The sequence below is a fragment of the Dufourea novaeangliae genome, unplaced genomic scaffold, assembly GCF_001272555.1.
Source record: "Dufourea novaeangliae isolate 0120121106 unplaced genomic scaffold, ASM127255v1 scaffold8, whole genome shotgun sequence".
NCBI lineage: Eukaryota > Metazoa > Arthropoda > Insecta > Hymenoptera > Halictidae > Dufourea > Dufourea novaeangliae.
In genome coordinates this window covers 4,525,142-4,546,164 of record NW_015373923.1, presented here as the reverse complement: position 1 = coordinate 4,546,164, position 21,023 = coordinate 4,525,142, and the positions used below count along the sequence as shown (strand labels likewise).

Genomic DNA, 21,023 nt, shown 5'->3' with positions numbered 1-21,023 from the left:
ATACAGGGTGTTAATTTGAACTCTAGCACCTAAATTATTTCCGCTACTATTTAAAATATGAAAAAATTACCAAATAGAATGTACATGGTTTTAAGGATTTTTTTTTATCACCATCAGATGCATGCCTTAAAACCATGTAATCATATTTAGTCATCGGTTCTGATTTTCAATAGTAGCGGAAATAATTCAGATGCTCGAGTTAAAATTAACACCCTGTATATTGTGCATTATCCTAAAAACCACACGCGATTCCTGGCTGGTGTACGCGCAGTCCTCAGTTTATTTATAACTAAGAAGGCCGACAAGATGCTTGTTATACAAGTTTAAGAAATTACCGAAACGTTTATTTTAACGGTCATAGCAGAGCGAAACGCGACAGTTTCACGACGAAATATGACACCGGAAACGCTCTATACCATGTTCCTCCAACGAAACCTGGAGCAGAATTGTTCTGTGTGTATGTAAAACTGTTCCGTCGAATGAGATAGTACTTCTCTTGAGATTTATGTTGTGTACGTATATAATCGTTTTTCTGGAGTAAAGTGGAAGAGGGAACAATATGTCGATTTTCACGGCGACTTTTCTGTCTTCAAAGGGTAGATATCTAATGATTCGAAGTTACCATTTTCACGTATCATGGTTCTCTGAGAATCAACCAGTATGGCCGACGATTGTGTAAGAAAAAAGATCAGCGTCTGATTTATCGAATTTTGTAGAAATTTTGTTTTCTTTATTTATTTGTCGAATATGTCTTGCGTCATCGCGAAGTTCGAGAGGACCAAATGGATTGAACACCATCCAAACGACCAAGAACCCTCCTCCCCCTATCCTATTTACCACCAGAGGCACAACATGGCGGAAGAAAAAAAAGAAACCTGGAATCCTTGAAAGGAAGACTTTTTGCGATTGGCATGTTGGCAGTGTGGTTAGCTGGTTGTGTGGCTGATTTTAAACACGACCGCTATCGGCACTGCAATTATATGACGATCGCTGATCTACGATCAAGAACACGGACATCGGCAAAAACTCTGAGAAACCTCCAGCAGAGCGCAAACATGGAAGATCCGTCGAAAAAGTTATTGTCCTCCGATCCTTGATTAGTAAATTCTGCGAATTATGTAAACTTAGTGACATACGAACGTTTTGTTACCAGCTCGTCCCACAAAGATTAGCGAATCGTTTGTATCACCTAAATAGGATCCTCTGAGATATTTATATTCGACATTTTGGGGAACCTTTGGCAGGCTGAAATGACCCGATCTGTTACGAAAAGAAAATAACTACGTACAGTTGAAGTAAAAAGATCTTTTTTAGATAATTAAGTTTTTTAGGTTAACACTAAACCTACCGAAACATTCGAAGAGGCAGGAATTTGGAACAGCAAAACTTGTCATTTGACCGGTCGTGGTAGGTTTAGTGTTAAGTTCTTTAGGGGGGCAAAAAGGGTAAGACGATAATGGGGAAAACAATAGCTACTTATAGTTGAACTAAGAATATTGTTTAGATAATTCAGCTTTGTAGGTTAAGTTCTTTGGGGGGCTAAAAGGGGGTCATGATATGTACACCCTAGTTCCATGAAACGGAAGTCGATTTTGCAGCGAAAAAAATAGACAACGTCCTTGTCCCGAGTGTTGTTCAATACGAACTTACACGTTCACCTTCTTTTCCTTTTCTGTTGCAGATCTGCCTACGTATCGTTCGGAGGACTGTTGATGAGGTTACAGGGTGATGCAAACAACCTACACGGTTTCGAGATCGATCAACATATGTATCTGCTTATGAAGAAACTGGCGTTCTAAATGGCGTCACGCCGCACGTTCGCAACATGACTTAGGAAATTCCTATTTTAAACAGCATTTTTTTCGTTGTTATTTTAAGCACAAGTCGTAGATGTTAAAAATTATCGTGGAATATATGATTATGACTGAACGTTCGAGAGAAGCTATTGTAATAATTGACATAAGAAGAGATAATCTACACGTGTGTGCATCCTCTATAAAAAAAAAAACGAGTTTTTAAGTTTGTCTCATTGTTCGCACTATTCATCATGGATTTCCATTCACAGCATTTTATCACTGCCAGTTTCTAAGACACGGTAATTAATAAAGATATTTTTCCACTGAACGCCCTTATGCCTTTGATCCTTCGATTATTTAAGGTTCAGCCGACAATTAAAGACTTTCTTAAAAACGTTGCAGGAATTTCGCGCTTTATGTTCAAGATTAGAACAGTACTGCCATAGTCTGGCACAGAAGAGAAAACAGGAGATATCCTAATCGGAAAACGAAGACATGTAACATATGATACACCCTAATCCTAGACCTGATCAAGACAATATCCAGAAGATCCGTACCTAATTCACACCATATTTCACAAAGGAATACCACAAACAAAGAATTGATAAATAGTAAGATACTCTAACTCCGACCTAAACCAAGATTTTCTTCGATAGTAGTACAGAAGCAAATAGTGAGAGACATATAATCAAATTCAAACCTCATATCTAGAAAATTTCAATGTACGAAGGATTTCTAAGAAAAAAAGAATCATATGATAACAAGTGACCTGATCTAGGTGACCCAGGCCTCCATAATCTCCAGAAATTCAAGAACTCTGCGATGGGAAGAAATGACTGGAAAGATTAGGTATATATACACACTGTGTGGTATAATTAATAAAACCACCCCAAATTTCTTCAATTCTTATGGTATTGCAGTATAAATAAAAACGAACCATTTTTTTTCTAAGGAATATAATTTAATCCTTTTCTAGAGGAACCTTATTTCTCAACACGATTTCAGACATAATTTTTTTTCTGTTCGTTTTTATTTGACCCACAATACATAAGAATTGAACATTTTAAGGTGGATTCATTGTTATGCCGCGCAATGTATAACACAAAAAAAAATTTATAGCACCAACGATAGCACATACACAAAAGAAGAAAAAATATTTCTTACGAGGCTTGTCGAATTCGTCTCGGTATCGGCTAGAAAGGCGTAAAAGTATTATAGATTTATCTAAAAAAAAAAACTGAAGGTGACCTGAAAAACTCTAGGGAAAAAAGGGTTGACAAAAAATTTGGTACAGTCATCTTAACCCCTTATAACATCGAGTCAGACTCGTGGTGACGATATCAAGATGGATTCAACAAACAGAAATATTACTCGTTTTCTTTGAGTCAAAGTGAAATATTAGTTTGCTGATATTAATATTTAACTTCTAGAGTAAATGTACAATTGCTATAAGTGCATGAATTCCTTTTGCTTCTGGGAAATTATTGATAAAGTAATTCTGGAGACGGCATACATCAAGAAAATCATACGGTAACGGGTTAAAGTTCTCCACGAATCATCATTATACTAGGCTAAAAATTTCCGATCGAACAGCTAGGCAGTAAGAATAATCTAAGCTGATCACGTTTTGTGGTCCACCCTGTATATGAGTAGGTCTAAAAATTCGTACTTCTGTATTTATTTATCGACCAGTTAATTCTAGTAATCCTGCTATTATTAGGGTGGGGGGAGTTGGTACAATATGCGAGTACCAATTAGTTTCTAGATATACATCGTGCTGTAGCAATCAGCCAACAGAATTGGACCAAATCCAGACACAAAGAAACAGTTCTTTCTTGTATACCTCATTATGAGGCCGGTGATTAGTACCACATATCGGAATTGGCTGCCGTTTTGTAATTGGATTACATACACGAAGTACCAACAGTTTTGATTCGTGTTGTGTCATTCGAAGTTTCTATCTCCCGCGTGAAATCGGAAAATCCCGGAATAATCACAGTCGACTGCATCGAGGATCGTCAACTAATTTCTAGTAATGAATTAAAATCATTAAATTCTGTGCGGCGGGTATAGTTTTCCGTCAATATAAAGAAATATATTTCTTTTGTTAATAAGTATAATCTTATATTTTTTACATGGTAAAAAACTGTGTTCGAGCTGAAAAATCTGTTATAAACAAAAAGTGCACAAACCGCGTTGTTAAATGTTATTGATAAACTGCAAACGTTTATAGAGATATACTAATTTAGAAGAACAAGAATCGGACTGACATTTTTGGCAAAGAATTTTAAGAGGTTATAAATAATATAAAACTTTTTATTTGTATCTTGCATGTTTGAATACGCTATAAATGTATAAACATTAACAGTTTGATTATTAGACAGCAAAATTAGGAAAAACATTAGTAGTTTATGGTTTATTATATAAAGCGCCGCGAGGGGACGCCATTTTGGAGAACAGTATAACCAAAGACGAGAAATATGGTTCAATTGGGGGGGGGGGATTGCTGTGTTTTGTTAAGTTTGCGAGAGCGAGATACGGAAAAATGCGTGATAGACAACCAGACGGGGAAGAGCCAAGAGCTAATTAATGTAATTAAACGCGGTACTCCTGACCTTGTACGGCTGAACGGTAGCTCGAACAATGTGGCATAAGTGCACTTGGCGTGGGCTTGCGTAGAGCCCCAAACATGGCGGCCCCATTGCATAACAACGTCGCTTTACACAACATGGCTGCCACTTAATAAGGGTCTGATCCTAAATAGATTGGCCCAATGACATATAATTCGCTTTTATCTAGCCGCCCGTGCGAGATTGCGCAACGCATCCAACCGCAAGGAACGTAGAAACGAAGAAAAATCGATAGACGTTGATGATACATCTGTGCTGCCACCTCTTAGAAGGATCGTATAACCAATACTACGAGCCTACAAACACTTCTGATAAATAAAATTCCGATTACAGTACAAAATCAAACTTTGGAAGTAAAAAAAATTAATAGATTTTAATTCGTTACTAGAAAATAGGTTCAAGTAAAGAAATTAAACCGAAATCTATCCAATTTAATTAAACGACGCATAAATCATTAGAAATTATTTTTTAAGAATATGGGAATGAACATTTAAAGAAAGGATGGTTTTTTAGAGCAATTTATTATCTTGTTTCTTGAGTAGTAAAATATAAATTAAGGTAAATACTAGTATGTACAGATATAGGTGACTATCAATGGCAGAGTGCCTTTTTAGCATGTGATATTAACAACGTACTGGTGATGATATATGGCCGAGACGTAAATTCTTACTGTATACGAAGTTTACGACTGTTTCGGTCTGTTTGCTTAAAAGGTATTAAGTTTTGTAGTGATTATGACTCTTAAACACTGATCAAATGCAGTACAAACCGCCAGCCCTTGTTTGTCGGGACTCCAATCCAAAGAGCTGACGGGTTGTGATGAAAGAGTAATATTTTGTAAAAGACTCAAATTACCAACGACTCCTTGATGTATGCCGTCCGTATCTACTAATTTCCTTCTCTCTGGATAATTGCTAAAATGATAAATAATATTCAACAAAGATTCACAATATTATTGACGAAAAAAAAATACATAAATTTATACTCACTATTTCCAGAGACAAAGGCTTCCACCACCGCCACAGGTGGCGAATATTTCCCTATTTTGTGGTAAATGTCTGACCAACCATACTGTTGAATTGTGAGCCTAGAACATTACTCAAATTAGACTGAGTGGAGGATGAATGTACACCGCATTAGAATTTTAGTCTTGTGATTTAAATTGTACCTTCTCAGTAAGATAGGCAAATCCTTTTTTAGGGTGTTGCACTTTTAAATCAAATAAGTAGAACTTGGATTCCAAGGTAGTTACCACCAATTTATTCATTGGGATATCTTTCCTGTCAAATTCAATGCTACAGACTCCATTATTGAGATTACTCTCCCATTGAAGGGACATTGTTCTCAAATTAAACATTTTGACATCTCCGTTATCATAACCAGCAGCCACAACTCTTTCTTCCGAATTGTAAGAGTTTCCAAATGTAACTGTCCAACAATCCCTACGGGTTTCTCCTTCTTTGGGTTCCATAGTAGCTACTGGACGCCCTTTTTGCCTGGGATCCCAAACTTTAACACTTCCATCCTTGGAGCCAGTTACTAGTTCAGGTGCACCACATCCAATACTTTGTCCAGCCACTCCATCAATGCTATTTATGATCTCATTGTGAGCATTAGCTGTGTAAATTGGTATTGAAGGATCTTCCAAGTTGTAGATATTCAGTTTACCCTAATAAAGGGAACTTTAAGTCTTCTGGATGTAGGAACAATAACTCGTTAAATTCTTGTCTGTTTCTTATTTATACCAAAAGAATACCTATGCAAGCATTCTTACAATCAGAATTACCACAGTTTTACCTTTCCATTTTAATTGTATAATACTTCGACCAATACCTGAAAATCCCCTGTTGCCAAGTATCTGTCTTTCCAACTGGAAGCTTTGAAAGTACCACATTTTATCGGCTGTGATCTTTCAATATCTTTAACAAGCTTTAATTCACCACTAGAAACTTCGTAAATTTGTATAATACCGCTACCACGCGGTCGGGAGCCCATAACCACGAATTTTGCACTGCACGGTATCCATTTCGTATCGAATAAGGAATAATTTACTGATTTTTCAATGTGACAAATTATTTGAGGCTTTTCCAATTTCTCCATAATTGTTCTAGTCAATTCTGTGTGTAAAGGACTACGGTACCGTGACTAAGGAACAGGTATCGTGACAGCAAATTGTTTGAAGTATCCATAAACAAACTCACATGCCATCTACTGCGAAATATTTGAAACAACATCGGATGTAATAAGTACGTATGACAGACGTGAATGTTTAAACATTTGTAAAAAATTTATTTTAATGAGCATTAAGTATATAATTTTTATAAATTGCTATTAATTATAACACTGTTCTCAAGGGTCAGCTTCGGTGTCTTCATCCTCTTCTGGTACATCAACGGAATTTGGAGATTCTAACTTCTGTTTAAAGAGCTCTATATGCTTCATTAAACGTTTATCCTCACCTTTCACCTACAGAAAGTATTAACCAATTTATACATATACCTTCTAAAACATTGTCATTTGTCATAGTATATTTACCATTTCTGTAATTTTGTTTACAGCCAATCGTATATTTTCTCTTGACGTATTATCCACTATCTCTACATGCAAATGTTTCAGCGATTTAATCAGAGTCTCCATATTAATGGTGCTGGCCGGATTTAACATTTCCCCTAATATGCGAAAGACGAGACTATTGTGAACGCAATAGCTCTGCGCGCCGGATTTGCAAATTCTGTCACTGGTCAAATTCAGCATGAATTTCGAAACCTCGTAAGGATCAATTTCCTGCAACGGGCTAATTGTCGGTGCGTTGCTTAAAGTGTGCAACGTTGGAAAATAGGCTTCCTCCAGCATCTCTAGCGCATCCGGCACCCGTATTGCGAAATGGTCAAAGAACCCGCTCACACATTGCCGTAGGTAAAAGTCTTGATCGTTTACTGGGTTGTAGCATAAAATTATTAATCTTGATAATAAATTCGAGCTACTGATTCGTCGGTTGATCAACAACTTGCAAAGACCTTCAGCGGCAATCGTTCTTAGTCCTTGATTCTGTTGTTTAGAAAATGTGTGTTATTTAATTACAGCAGGCCTGGCCGAACATTCGCCCGTGGGACCATATAAAACAATAATACCAGGCCCCACCACTTGCTTATATTGTGTCATTTTCGGGCAGGAGGTGCGTGCGCATGCTACGACTGTCCCACTTCCAATATATAGTCACTATGTCAACGTGTGTCGCTAAGATCAGACGAGTACGGACCTCGGGAGCATTCGGGAGTGCCGAAAATGGGAACGGTTACAGCATGCGCGTGTACCTCGTGCCTAAGGATGGCAACACAATGCAAGCTAGTGGTGTGGGGACTGGTGTTATTGTTTATGTGGCCTTTGCCATTATGTATAATGCGATATTAGGGGCAAACAGAAGTTGGTAGACAATTTTTACACGTGCATTCTACTCATTTTAAAGATGATGAAAGTCGTATACTTGATTCACACATATTGCACGTCAATATCCTCTGTACCGTTAATAATATTCAAAAGTGATAGAGACAAAAGTTGCATGGTTTCGTAATCTCTATTTACGCGAAACCTCGTTTTTGACACTGCACTGATGCACAGAGACAAAAAAAGCGTTTAATACAGAACGCTTTTAACATTTGTCAACCATATTCTGGTTACATCCTATACACTTACCGCGTTATCTAATAATCCTGCTATAATTTTGATGAAATTGCAATAGTTGTTCTCCGTCGTTGATCTCAGCGTCGACGTCAGAGAACTTTCTTCATTGACATTGGTGTACAACTTCACAGTGTGTGATCTTTCAGTCGTACCAGCAGACTCGTTTGCATTTTCTAAGATGTCAAAATGTTCGAAACCGTACAATAACAGGAGATCGAAAATTCCTTTCAGTGTTATAAGCCATATCTCTTGATTTTCTTGTTCCAGGGAAAATTGCAGGAACAACATCATTATATGTTTTTTAGCTAGTTCTTTATCCAATATACAGCAAATGCTGACTGCCTTTATTGCCAAAATGTGTACTTTATCGTCTGGATGCTGAAAATAAGAATCATGTTTGACCATTTGCAAAGTAACGATTGCAAATACTTACATCTAAACTATCAAGAGCTATTTGCATCATACTCCTAAGACTCTGTGTCAATGAAGTCACTGATTGCATCATGGTGCACATTATGCTCAGACATTTAATCATTGTTTCCGAATCATTCTTTTCCTTAATCTCTTCTACAGCTGTTGTAAGCGGAAGTTCATCTGACAATTTAGCAATCTCAACACTTAATTCATTTATTTCATTTTTTAAACTGTCAGCCTTCAAATATTGTTTCTCTTGGATGGCTTGGTACTCTTCTTCTTTCAATTCCAACAACTTCACTTTAAGTTTTGCTCTCTGTAAAGCACATCGCTTAAGTACACTTTAAATATTTAGTATTCATTATTTAGATACAAGGAACGTACTCTCAAATTAATGTCATGCTGTTGCTCTTTAGAAATTTGGGTACACTGTGTAGCTTCTTTCAGTGGTAATCTAATGTCACTTATTATATTAACTAAGATGTCCAATCTAGTATTTACATCTAATACAACTTTCTGGAAATGTGTTACTATGCATTCGATGATTTTTTCAGACCAATAGTTACTCATTAATGTGTTGCATATTAATTCGTGTAGTTTCTTTCTTCCAACTTCATCAGATAAATCATATGTAGTTACTATTTCAAATAATTGCAAGAGAATGAATTTTTGCATGTAATTCTCCCATGTTTCTTTCTCTTCTGTGGAAATTGCTACTAAGTAGTCTGAGATGTATGTACAAAATGTGGATAATTCGGGTAGAATTTTTTCCAATTCTTCTACACAAGATTCACGGTACAGATGTTTTATTAAACACTTCCAGTATAATACACTTTCACTCGCCAATTCATCTATTGGAATTAATTTCGTATCTTTATTTACTGGCAACTGTTCTATTAATATGTTCACTGGATTATTTCTAAAGCGATACAAACGAAATATTTAATATATCAGATAAATAATGTTTTTTAGACATTTTTCTGTATCATTAAAACCAACAGAGATAGCCTCTGTGTAGTTAGGTTAAGCACCATGTATAACAAGGTATAGATTAAATACTTACTTGAATAAAGTTTCCAAAGCCATACTACATACGTCTGTACCAATTTCAGCATCAAGAGCTCTCACTAAGCTGATAAAATTCCCATTAAAATGTCTTAACCACGATGGTAACAAGACATTCTGTACAAACTTTCTAACTAATTCAGACCTTTCTTTCAGTCCATCGATCAATAATTGATCTCTCTGTGTGATAGTCAAAGATCTAACTGTAACCTTGCTAATGAATTCATAAGCTGCCTTGCGTACTCTTTCATTCACATCTCTAATACGTCTTAATGCTACTTGCAAAGTTTTTTGATTCTTTCCCATGCTCATAAGGGCTGCTATGCGAACCTCTGCTTTTGGGTCTTTACTAGCATGAAATATGTACATTTCTATGACCGAACACTGATCATTTGTTGGATCTTGGAGTCTGTGCAATGCGAATATAGCTTGTGCTCTTACCTTTGGAGACTTATCTAACAAACGTTCCATCATGGTAACAGTAATTTGATCACAGAGAGCATCGTCCATAAAGGCTTGATCACCCATAGAATTCAATAAGATGTTTAAGAAATGACAAATTCGGTATCTTACAACTGGATCTTTAGCACAATGATGTGTCAGAAGAAAATTAAACATTTTAACAAGAAATGGGCACAGAGGCTCCTCTACCTCTTCGTCATCTGAAACTGTATACAAACTAGCACAAAATTTGGCAATAAATTGCAAGGTATTTAGAACTCGTGGATGGTTTTGAGCAATGGTCAGGGGAATTTTAAAACAGGACTCGAAACAATTCCAGAAATGTTTTAAGTCAGTCTAAAATAAATAGAAATCAATTAGTTTTAATAAAATCATAGTCTAATGATATTAAGATTGTAACCTATTCTGATACACTTCTGTACCTTCTCGTAATATTTCTTTAATTTCTTCAAATTGCTTTGATGACAAGTCTTGTTAAACTGAACAGTGTGAAATATCTCATTTATCATTCTATCCCTTTTCCCACTCATGATTGTAATAAATACAGCAATCGCTGTCTTAATAAAAATACATACTTAATTCTGACGCAAATAAAACGCGCCAACCTCTGGTGCTTGCTAGATGTTGTAACGTTAACGTTTCAAATGTATTACCAACAAAATAGAAAAATATTCACATAAATAAATGTCTCTATGAATTCAGTTATGTACATATAATTTCTTAAATAATGTGATACATTTTGTCGTAAAATTCCTTATAACGAGAGTAATCAATAAACGCGAACAAGATTTATAATATAATATAAGTAAATGTTAAACAATATTGCAGTTTCTATACCAATTTAGAGATCAATTCAAAGACAGAGAAGCGTCCTATCTATTTTTGATATACTTCCTGATTAAATTCTGGAGTCTAGTGACTAGGGATGAATCGGTACATGTAAATACGAGACACCGACGAGCAAACTCGGCTTCCACTAGGGGAAAAAGTAACGTAGGAGTAAAGGCGTAGTTTTGCGCGTTAATTTTGAATATTGAAGTTTGTTAATAATTTAATGATTATTTCAGATGTTCAGTTTTGATGTTTAATTTATCGATCCTAAGTTTTGTAAATAATTTTAGTAATAAATTTATCGTTGAGTTCAGCTGTGTGTACTTTTATTTATAAATCGTTGAAATTCTAATTGTACATCATACATCTCACACACACGGGGTCTCTTCAGCATGCTTCGGGGGCTCCGTGACCCCACATTCTCAGCCCACGTGATCAAAGACGCCTCCACCGGGGCCTCCGTGCAGGGTCTATGGCGCGTCCACCGGGGCTCCGTGACCCCACGCTCTCACCGCGCAGGGTCTATGACGCCTCCACCGGGGGCTCCGCGACCCCACGGTCTCTCCCCACGTGATCAATGGCGCCTCCACCGGGGCCACCGTGAAGGGGCTATGGCGCCTCCACCGGGGGCTCCGCGACCCCACGGTCTCTCCCCACGTGATCAATGGCGCCTCCACCGGGGCCACCGTGAAGGGGCTATGGCGCCTCCACCGGGGGCTCCGCGACCCCACGGTCTCTCCCCACGTGATCAATGGCGCCTCCACCGGGGCCACCGTGAAGGGGCTATAGCGCCTCCACCGGGGGCTCCGTGACCCCCGCTCTCGCCCCACGTGATCAATGGCGCCTCCACCGGGGCCTCCGTGCAGGGTCTATGGCGCGTCCACCGGGGCTCCGTGACCCCACGCTCTCATCGCGCAGGGTCTAGGGCGCCTCCACCGGGGGCTCCGCGACCCCACGCTCTCACCCCACGTTATCGATGGCGCCTCCACCGGGGCCTCCGTGACCCCACGCTCTCACCGTGCAGGGTCTATGGCGCCTCCACCGGGGGCTCCGTGACCTCACGTTCTCACTAGAGATGATGTGTGTGAACTACTACTTGTGAATCAATCGTGATTCAATCACGTTCGTTCTCAATCACGGTAATTTTTCACAGTGATTCGTGATTTCTCGTGATCGTTTCTGATTGGTGGAGAAACCTAACAGTTCTTTACATAATCTGTATATTTTATATTTTATATTAACGACATCAAAACAAAAATTCGAGTTATATCGTATAAAGTGAAAGAATAATTAGAAACAATGAAGAATAATGAATAAATTAATGATTACAAATTATAATCTACGTGTTACCTAGCAAATCATTCTTTTAGAATTTCTTGTTTTTTCTACTGATTTTTATAAACACAGTAATGTAATTCATCGTAAAATCATATTGAATACGTTTTTCTGTTTAAAGATTAATGACTTACGATTGCAGTGAGCAAATTCACTCAAGATAAAAAAATCGCAATCACCGTCGTGAATGAAGTTAAATCACGATCGTGATCGTGATTCGGCGATCACTGTGATAAATCACCGTTAGTGATTTTGCACGCCATCTCTAGTGACTACTGATGACAACCAAAGAAGTTTTCTATTGAAAAAAAATTACCTATGAAAAAAAAGCTTAGAAATAATAATTGCACTGTAATTAAGGCATCGAACATTCATATTAAATAATTTTAGCGCTAAAGTGTATGAATATAGTAATTATATCTCACATAAATAGTAAAATACGCAGTGTAATTTTAAATCTTCTTATCAAAAACTTGAAACAGTTCTCCACACGAGAACAGCAATATTACCGCCGTTATACATGTATAATAATGATTTTGCTTGATATGTAACAGCACAAGCATAAGATTCACCCACAATTACATGAAACGGTCCTCCAAATCTTTTATCTAAACCGTCTTTAATTGCTCGAGCCGCGGATTCGTAATTGTCTGTATATTTTTCTGTAGCAGTTACACACATTTCTATAGCTTCCTGTTTTATTTCTTCTGGCATATCACTGTGCTATGGAAAATTCGTCTATTATTTAATATATCTAATTTTTAAAAAATATTTCATACTCTCGTTAATCTGATCATATATACCTTACACAAAGGGTACGTGTGGAAAATTAACCGTTCTTCGGTCTTCATTACCTCCCCTGCTGACATGTTTGACCATTAATAATGTTTTCTTATATTTGATTTTTACATTGATTTGTTTCCATTAAAAATAGGTAACCCTTATGACAACTCACGTATGGAAACGTAATGTATTTTATTTTTTCAATTTAATGTGTGAAATTATCTAAAATCTTGCAATACAGGCATAATTTCATTTGTTATTTTACAAAATTGGTAAAGGACTAACAATAATACCAATTCTAATTATTTTGATGTTTCTATTTCATGACAACCTTCAAGATATAGACATCCTTGAATAATACGGGATCAATTAACTTGCTTTAATATTATATCGGTTTTAGTATGATTTTACCGACATAATACCGAAAACAAAGTAATACTGTAATCCTTGTATCCAATTAGATGTACTTAACCTTATTTAAAATTGATCAAAATAAAGTGCTATCCTTTCGGAGATTTAAAAGAACCGTGTTTTGGATTGAAAGGGGTTGTTTCGCGAAAGTAACCAATGGCTAACGAGTATTCAATGAACAGGTTCCAGTCATTTCTTAATCGTCAGAAGGATTGTAACTATAGCTTGAATAACCGCTTTATTTTTGGCGCGAAGTCACTTTATACTTATATTAAAAGAAAACAAGTATATTACGTTATATTTATTGAAATATATAGTTCACACGTATCGTAACAAGGTATATCTATATAATAATATTGAGTGTAATGTGTAGAAAACTGATAACATTTTGAAATGCTGAATACGCATTGGCAGGGTATACAATAATGACTTAAATAAAATAATAGAATGATCGTTTTTAATAGTCGTTGATTAGACAACTTGTATTGAATTTGTTTTCCGATTTTAAGCATGTCGTACTTAATGTAACATTATATTTTATAATATAAGGTGTATAACCTATGCAGGTTGGGAATTCCAATTGATCAAGGTCAAATCTATATAATTAAAAGTATAACGTACTAATTTAAGGTATTTATTTTACAATGTAAATGAGCTTATGAAATACTTTCAAGATCAATCGTTTTTATGAAAATAAATTAAATAATAATTAAAATTTTGATTAGAAGTCAATATATACATATCACTGAATTCCAATGAGTTTGTTAACATTTTTTATAGATTATGAATGTGATCTGTGTTAATTATTTTGTCATTAGAGTAAAATGGAAGATCCAGCTACAGCACGCTTAAAAGCTTTAATTGTAAACAGTAATGATGCTTTAGAATTCAAATTGATTCGTACTGTAGGAGATCTGGAAAATGATGAAACTACTTTCAAACCAGAAATGTCTCATCAAGTATTTGGAGACAGGTTTGTTGCAATTTTTATACTTAAAATACTTATTATTTGTATCACATGAAGCCCTCAAAGCATTAGCGGTATAAGCCAGTAAATATGATTTTGAGATATTTAGAGATTTAAGAGACATTTTGTAAACCTTCCACCCCCCCCCCCCCAAATTATTAATTTAATATTAATTATATTAAGTCCATTATATTTATTGACTTACTTTATTACTTATTTTCTTGATTATTTATTTTATTTGTCAGTGAATCTATATTTGGTTACCGGGATCTCAAAGTGAAGCTATACTACTCAGCAGGTTGTTTAGAAACTTATTTGGGCATGACTTATTCAGAGAAAGTAAACAAAATGATTTGCGAAGGAGTTGAAGCTGACGAAGTGTTGCCTAAAATTGTAGAAAAACTTGCGCCACAAGTACACGATAACTTAGATCTATTTATTAAATCTTTGGAAAAAGATGATACATTCAGACCTCAAGGAGAATTATTGCATTCATTTTCAGTTAATGGTAATTATTTTTTGCCATTTAAATTTCAGAATTACATGTAATAAATTGATGAACGTTTATATATATATATATATATATATGTCATAGATGAAGGTTATACAAGAAAATTTGAAGTCTATAAAGCAGATATGACATATAAAGGCTTTAAGGAGTACCACCAACGTCTCCAAACATTTGTCCTTTGGTATATAGATGCTGCTAATTTCATAGATATAGACGACGATCGATGGCATTATTTTAATATGTAAGATAAATAATTACATTTTCTTTGGCATCTAATAATTAGATGTATACTCTTCCAATTGCCTATGTTTCCTTTAAATAGGTTTGAAAAATATTACACAGCAGATGGTAATGTTCGCTATGCAACTACGGGCTTTGCTACCGTGTATCAGTATTATGCATATCCACATCATACTAGACCCCGTATAGCTCAGGTTTTAATACTACCACCGTTTCAAAACATGGGTCTTGGCGCTCATTTATTACATGCTATTTATCGCGAATATATAGGAAGGAATCAAGTGAAGGATATCACAGGTAAATGAATAACATAGTTATTATCTGTTACACTATCAGTACAGTAGATATCCTTTATAAAAAGCACCATTGGAGACAGCTTGGATACATAAAATATTTTCTAGCAACTAATCATTTCGTACAGACCTATCTCATTTGATGATCCCTTGTGAATGATCACATTTCTTTTTACTTAATTGGTACTTAACGTTCAAGAAAGAGTCAAGCAAAGGCGTGGCCTGATCAATCAATTTCGTTTCAGTAGAGCTAGTTCATTTTGGTAAGGCATTGTCATCATTTTTGTAGTTGAGGATCCGTCAGTGACTTTCCAACGATTAAGAGATTATGTGGATGCAATCAACTGCAGCACGTTACCTAGTTTTTCATGTGAATACCTGCACCAAGGTTTCAATAAAGCTATGGCTGTGGATGCGAAGGAAACATTCAAGATAAATAAGGTATTGATTCGTGGTATCCTCTTCTCATATCAACTAGTATGAAGAATATGTGTATCAGTAGCAAATTATATTTATTTTTAGAAACAATCTCGTAGAGTATATGAAATTTTGAGATTACGCGCAACAGATTTAACAAACGAGCACATGTATCGTGAATATAGATTAGATGTAAAAAAGAGGCTGAACATCCCGTATAAACGTGAACAGAACGATCTGAGAAAATTGGAGTGTGCATTAAGACACATTGATCAGAAATCAAACGTAACGTTACCAGCATTGGAGCAACGTTTGCAAACGCTCGAGAAAGAATATAGAAGCTTAGAGGAGGAATATAAAAAAGTTATTAAACGCTTGGAAGATGCAGATGAACTTTGAAATTGAATATTTTTTCATTTCTCATTTTTATTAAGTCATATATATATATGTAAATCAATTATACTATTACAATGTGAATCATTGGCCGGGACATTTCTGATTCGCTCAATAAAGATTCTTTTTATTAAATAATTAATAATGGAGTATATTCAACGAACTAAAATACTCATTTAAGTTAACACGTTTCTATAATGCCACTTAATCGCGCCAAAGTTTATGTATTTATATTCTGTTAAAATGAAAATTAAGAACCGTCGTATTTATTTCTTGAACAAAATAAAGATTTTGTGCATGTTATACATATATACAATGCACAAGTAAATTATCTAATAATTTTGTATAACATAATTGGTTAATTTCTCCCGATTTAATACCAAATATTTTTATTTTACTCGAAGAAATATTTTAATGCGTGTGTAATGAACTTAAGCGATTAAAACTTTTAATACGTTTTGTAATTTTGTAATTTTTTCAAAATAAACATTTTTTAAATATGTATCGGATGTACAGTCTTAGACAAAAGTATATGATATTTTCATCTATCTAGATGTATAAAAAATTGAAAATATTGGTACCATTTTTTCCACGTTTTTTAGTTATTTTATCTGTCAAGGTTGTCTCTTTCCATAAGAGTACGTGTAAAATCAGTGAACATTAAGAATCGTTAGAACTCAGCAACCATTTAGTGGATTCGTGTAAAACTTTTTACAGCACGTCAGGAAAATTAAAGAAACAATTTCATGAATTTTTTCTACATGCATTCTTTCAGCACGTATCTATCGTGTAAAAACAGAATTGGGTGTACTTTATTCATGTTCTCCCGAATGAAGAACGTCCTGTATTTACGTTAGTTAGATGTGTACATCATCTCCAAAAGACACAAAGGCATTTCGACTCAAAATCGTACGAATTCAAGTGTCACTAGATTCACGATTCAGCTGTTCGAGGCGAGTAGCGTATAATAACGAAAGCCTCGAGGAACACTGAACAATGTTTAAATTTTTTTTTTCTGAAACATCGTGTGTGTATATATTCGTCCCGCGAATATCACTGAAATCGGAAAGAAAGCTGCGTGTCGCAGCGGTTCACATACAATCGTGCGTCTTACAATCTTTTCTTTCTATTCCGCAATTGTTTGAAAATGATTTAAAATCTCGTTGCAATTTTCTCCGTTCTTAAAATCGATGATCATGTACATTTTATATATTATATTTATATATTCTTACAATACAGACGATCGTTTCGTAAACGTGCGAATTTTCGTCGAATTTTGTTTCGCAAACAAAAAGCAATGCAGCTGTTGCGACAACCATCGGATTATTGCTTTTTCGGGAACATTTGGTATACATATTAACATTTCATTCTGTCTTTGTGTTTATTTCTTTTACTATACGTTCTTTTTTTTTTTTTTGGTCGCAGAAGACATTGCATTAAACACGAATGAGTGACTCGTCCTAATATAGGACAACAAAAAATAAATGTATCCTTCTTCTCGTGTTTGACATAGATACAGTGTAACGCTGAAATTACAGTGAATAAAAACAGTATTGGAATACGACTTTCTTAAAAATAATTTTATAGATTTGCAGATTGTCGTTGATGTGTACAATTATGTACTCTGATAAGATTTCTGACAACGGATTTTTTTATCGTTTCACATTTACAGCTTGTTTAGTATCCTACATTCGCTATTAAGAGATTCAACCATAAGAATACGTTTTTCATCCACTGGGATCGACATATCATTGAAATTTGATTTATAACCGACGAGGTCGCATTGCTCAAGTACAACTTCCGTTTTCTATCGATTGTTCCAAGATTTTTAACATTCGTGCTCGAATTTTACATCTACGAGCAATATTTGCATATTCCTTTTGTTTTTTCATATAAAAAAACAGGCTAAAGTAATAACGTCACCGCGCGCATAGCAGGAACTATCCGATGCAGGTTTAAGAAGCGTTGAAATCACCGAACAGTGAACTCAATTTCCGCTGCTAAAATAAATTGTATTTCAATGATTGGAGCGCAAAGGGTTGAAACGTGTTACAGACTCCTCTCGATTATCGTCTGACTTGTTCTGCACGATTATTGTCCAGGCGTTATCCCCACCACTGGGGCAGGGGGGCGTGGAACCTGTCGGGCGCATACTTTGTTGCCGTGGCTTGGACTTTGGGGAAAAAACGAGGAAATTTCGGAGAAAAATTGACAAGGGTCTGAAGCATTTCTCCCTATAAGATTATTGTCCCGGCGCGGACCCGAGTTCGGGACGATAATCGAGAAGAGTCGGTACGAGGTATGTACAATAAACTCTTACTATATTACCATGGTCGGGGCTGTATGGGAGTAATATGGCAATAAGTTTAGAGCCCTCTCCATGCTAAGTTCTACCGTCATAGCCTCTAAGTCAGCGCCTGCGCAAAAGCTGGAATTTTTGTGCTCAAAAGTAACGTGTGAGGGGGAAGTACCTCACGCGGCAATATAGTTAGAGTCCACTGTAGTTGAATCAGGTGTATCGTCTTTCTGTTCGCGGAACACTAAACAACGGAGAGGATTGTCGAAGGCAAATGAGAAAAACCGTTGGGTGGATTGTTGTTTAAAAAGAAAAATGAAAGTGACTGTCCTTGATGGAGAAAAAACAAACGATTCCGCGAAATGCATCCGAGAATCACACTACTAAATGAACGAAATGATTAATCTCCTTCCGTTTATTTAATTTCACTGACTAGAGCGTCGATCGAGTTGATACATTATAAAGTTACGTTTACAACTAAAACTAAACGGACATCCGACGAGAAATTTTCCGTTCTTTCTCCGTTTTTACCGTTTCAACGAAACATCACTACCGCATTTTTAAATTCGAATTTATATACCTAAATAGCTTCCTCTTGGAATTATTATTTCAATCATTAGGTCCCCTCGTCTTACAACTGTATACAGCATTTTTTACTCGTGTATTCTAATCTTGTAGATGCTTCACATGCATTTGCCTTTGAGTTTGTTTTTCCCTCTAACTCGTCGCTGCTTCTCGATTCATCGAAACTGGCAATTTACATTTTGTTACTTTCTTGGTTTTGTTGTCGTTATTCTTTTCCAATGACGCTCCACTCAAACAAAAGAAGAATAAAACGAAAACAATTGAAACTTCCCATTTCGTCGTTTCCCCCGATCGTTCGGAATGTTAGGAGGTGTTCCTACTTCGGAGGATTGAACAAATATTTGTCATTGTACCGCGTTTGATATTTAACGTTTCTCAAACATGTATTCTCGAAAATTTTACACCGTTACAGAAGTTATACAGCTTTGAATAAGTACAGCGTATGCGTAGAAACACGTGGAAGGGAAAAGTCCTTCTGGGAACCATGATTTCCAAGATGGCGGACGCAGCGTAGAAACTGTCGAACCGATCCACATCGGTTTTTGACAATGTCGAACCGTCAAAGAAAATTGTGTTACAGAATAATCAACAGTATCTATAAGATATGAGGAACCTGCAGCTTACAGTTATTTAAAAGAAAAAAAGAAAACGTGCAAATAATGACTCGTTTTCGTAAAGTAGGAAAACCCCGTAAAGATGGCTGCCAACGTTGAGCAATTCTAGCGTGTGTATACGTTCCGTCACACGTTGTACCGAAAGCAGCAATAAATAAAAATGTTCGATGAAATTTCGATGGTTCGGAGAAATTAATTAATTAACCGTCTAATTAGAACCGTGTGCCCGGCTGTCTGATCTGAAAATTATTTCTCTCTTACCTCTGTCTACCTCTCTCTCTCTCGCTCATTTTCGAAAGAAAAAGATGTAAATGGAACTAAATAAATGACTGACACTACGTTTTGGTATACACACCACCATTCAAAGTTTGGGATCATTTATTCATCAAAAAGCGAACTACACATTTTTTTTTTAACGAGGAAAATTTGAATGGAAGTTTGAGCATTTGTGTACAGACTGGGCTGAAATTCGGGGCGCAACTGGGAAACAATAATAGCTTCCACTAGCCTTAACATAACCTAAAATAATTTCCACGGAAATGTATAATCAGTTTAAATCACGAACGATAACTTTGGCTGCGGATGGTGGACACTTGTTGATTAACAGTCTATATCAATAGATACATCGGTATAATAATAATAATAACAACAGATTAATCTTGGTTCCGCAAAGCCTCAAAAAATGTATATAATCACTTTCGATTCATTCTACAATGTAGAACCGAACGTTTCACTGAATGTACCCTTCATGTTTAGCCCACCCTGTACATTCAGTTAATATATATATGTATATATATAGACACACACACACACATATATATATATATTAACTCGAGAGAAGTAATAATACTAAAAACATAAAACACTAAGTTATATTATCTTTTATTTTCTTTCTCCAACCATGAATACTATAAGCGATCTCAAACTTGTGAGCGGTAGCGTTTATACAGGGTGTCCCACGTGTTATCACACAATTTCTGACTAACTTTCCAATAATAACAAAAATTCAGACGAATATTCTTAAGTCTGATCTCGATACACGCGCGTTCTCCGAAAATCTTTCAATCCTGTTTTCTCATTCTCCAAAAATTACGAACATTACCCTTTATTTTTCCGTTAATGGATTACGCAATCCGTTTATCACAATTTCATCGGTGCGATATACAACAAGTCCGAGGATTGCACAAAAAACGTGAATTCGTTCAACGATGACTATTTTCACGAGATTGACGGACGATCTCCGAAGATATTTCCGCGCGACAACGCATTCGTGGGACAGCCTGCACACAATAGTGGACA

The 21,023-nt window shown here is 35.9% G+C and overlaps 5 protein-coding genes across 6 annotated transcripts in view; 2 read left to right on the top strand and 3 right to left on the bottom strand.

Annotated features, from left to right (window-relative positions):
* Positions 1-1,956, top strand: part of LOC107194960 (DNA-directed RNA polymerases I, II, and III subunit RPABC3) — a 72,490-nt gene extending 70,534 nt beyond the window's left edge. Inside the window, exon 4 of the mRNA XM_015584677.1 lies at positions 1,682-1,956. Coding sequence (XP_015440163.1) covers positions 1,682-1,799 — 118 coding nt within the window. The 3' untranslated portion in view covers positions 1,800-1,956. The remainder of the gene's footprint in view (positions 1-1,681) is intronic.
* A 3,063-nt stretch (positions 1,957-5,019) lies between these two features.
* LOC107194832 (WD repeat-containing protein 92) lies at positions 5,020-6,582 on the bottom strand. Its single transcript, XM_015584536.1, is given in 3 exon segments — positions 5,020-5,340; positions 5,416-6,095; positions 6,260-6,582. Coding segments are annotated over 3 exon segments (1,155 nt in total). The 5' UTR covers positions 6,527-6,582; the 3' UTR covers positions 5,020-5,132.
* A 193-nt stretch (positions 6,583-6,775) lies between these two features.
* On the bottom strand, positions 6,776-10,639 carry LOC107194593 (condensin complex subunit 3). The gene is made up of 7 exons (XM_015584236.1): positions 10,471-10,639; positions 9,585-10,384; positions 8,906-9,440; positions 8,541-8,837; positions 8,120-8,485; positions 6,962-7,474; positions 6,776-6,892 (listed from the first exon to the last, which is right to left on the bottom strand). The coding sequence occupies exons 1-7, from the start codon at positions 10,576-10,578 to the stop codon at positions 6,776-6,778; spliced, it is 2,736 nt and encodes a 911-aa protein (XP_015439722.1). The 5' UTR covers positions 10,579-10,639.
* Positions 10,640-12,679: 2,040 nt separating this feature from the next.
* Positions 12,680-13,083, bottom strand: LOC107194592 (dynein light chain 4, axonemal-like). The gene is made up of 2 exons (XM_015584235.1): positions 13,018-13,083; positions 12,680-12,937 (listed from the first exon to the last, which is right to left on the bottom strand). Exons 1-2 carry the CDS (start codon positions 13,081-13,083, stop codon positions 12,680-12,682), a joined length of 324 nt encoding a protein of 107 aa, XP_015439721.1.
* Positions 13,084-13,733: 650 nt separating this feature from the next.
* Positions 13,734-16,321, top strand: LOC107194839 (histone acetyltransferase type B catalytic subunit). 2 transcript variants are annotated; one of them, XM_015584543.1, is made up of 7 exons: positions 13,734-13,745; positions 14,227-14,381; positions 14,621-14,883; positions 14,971-15,127; positions 15,209-15,423; positions 15,709-15,860; positions 15,942-16,321. In XM_015584543.1, exons 2-7 carry the CDS (start codon positions 14,233-14,235, stop codon positions 16,233-16,235), a joined length of 1,230 nt encoding a protein of 409 aa, XP_015440029.1. In that variant the 5' UTR covers positions 13,734-13,745; positions 14,227-14,232; the 3' UTR covers positions 16,236-16,321. The 2 variants fall into 2 exon arrangements, with proteins under 2 accessions (XP_015440029.1, XP_015440030.1); XM_015584544.1 differs by lacking the exon at positions 13,734-13,745 and adding an exon at positions 14,035-14,038.
* The last annotated feature ends 4,702 nt before the right edge of the window (positions 16,322-21,023 follow it).

Bases quoted from the DNA above. Each gene is read 5' to 3' on its own strand.
- LOC107194839 (XM_015584543.1), top strand. From the start codon at position 14,233: ATGGAAGATCCAGCTACAGCACGCTTAAAAGCTTTAATTGTAAACAGT. The intron at 14,382-14,620 runs GTTTGTTGCAAT...TTTATTTGTCAG, and splicing joins CATCAAGTATTTGGAGACAG to TGAATCTATATTTGGTTACC. The intron at 15,424-15,708 runs GTAAATGAATAA...TCATTTTTGTAG, and splicing joins TCAAGTGAAGGATATCACAG to TTGAGGATCCGTCAGTGACT.
- LOC107194592 (XM_015584235.1), bottom strand. From the start codon at position 13,083: ATGTCAGCAGGGGAGGTAATGAAGACCGAAGAACGGTTAATTTTCCAC. The intron at 12,938-13,017 runs GTATATATGATC...AATTTTCCATAG, and splicing joins ACACGTACCCTTTGTGTAAG to CACAGTGATATGCCAGAAGA.
- LOC107194593 (XM_015584236.1), bottom strand. From the start codon at position 10,578: ATGAGTGGGAAAAGGGATAGAATGATAAATGAGATATTTCACACTGTT. The intron at 8,838-8,905 runs GTACGTTCCTTG...TGTGCTTTACAG, and splicing joins AGCATGACATTAATTTGAGA to AGAGCAAAACTTAAAGTGAA. The intron at 6,893-6,961 runs GTAAATATACTA...TACTTTCTGTAG, and splicing joins TAAACAAAATTACAGAAATG to GTGAAAGGTGAGGATAAACG.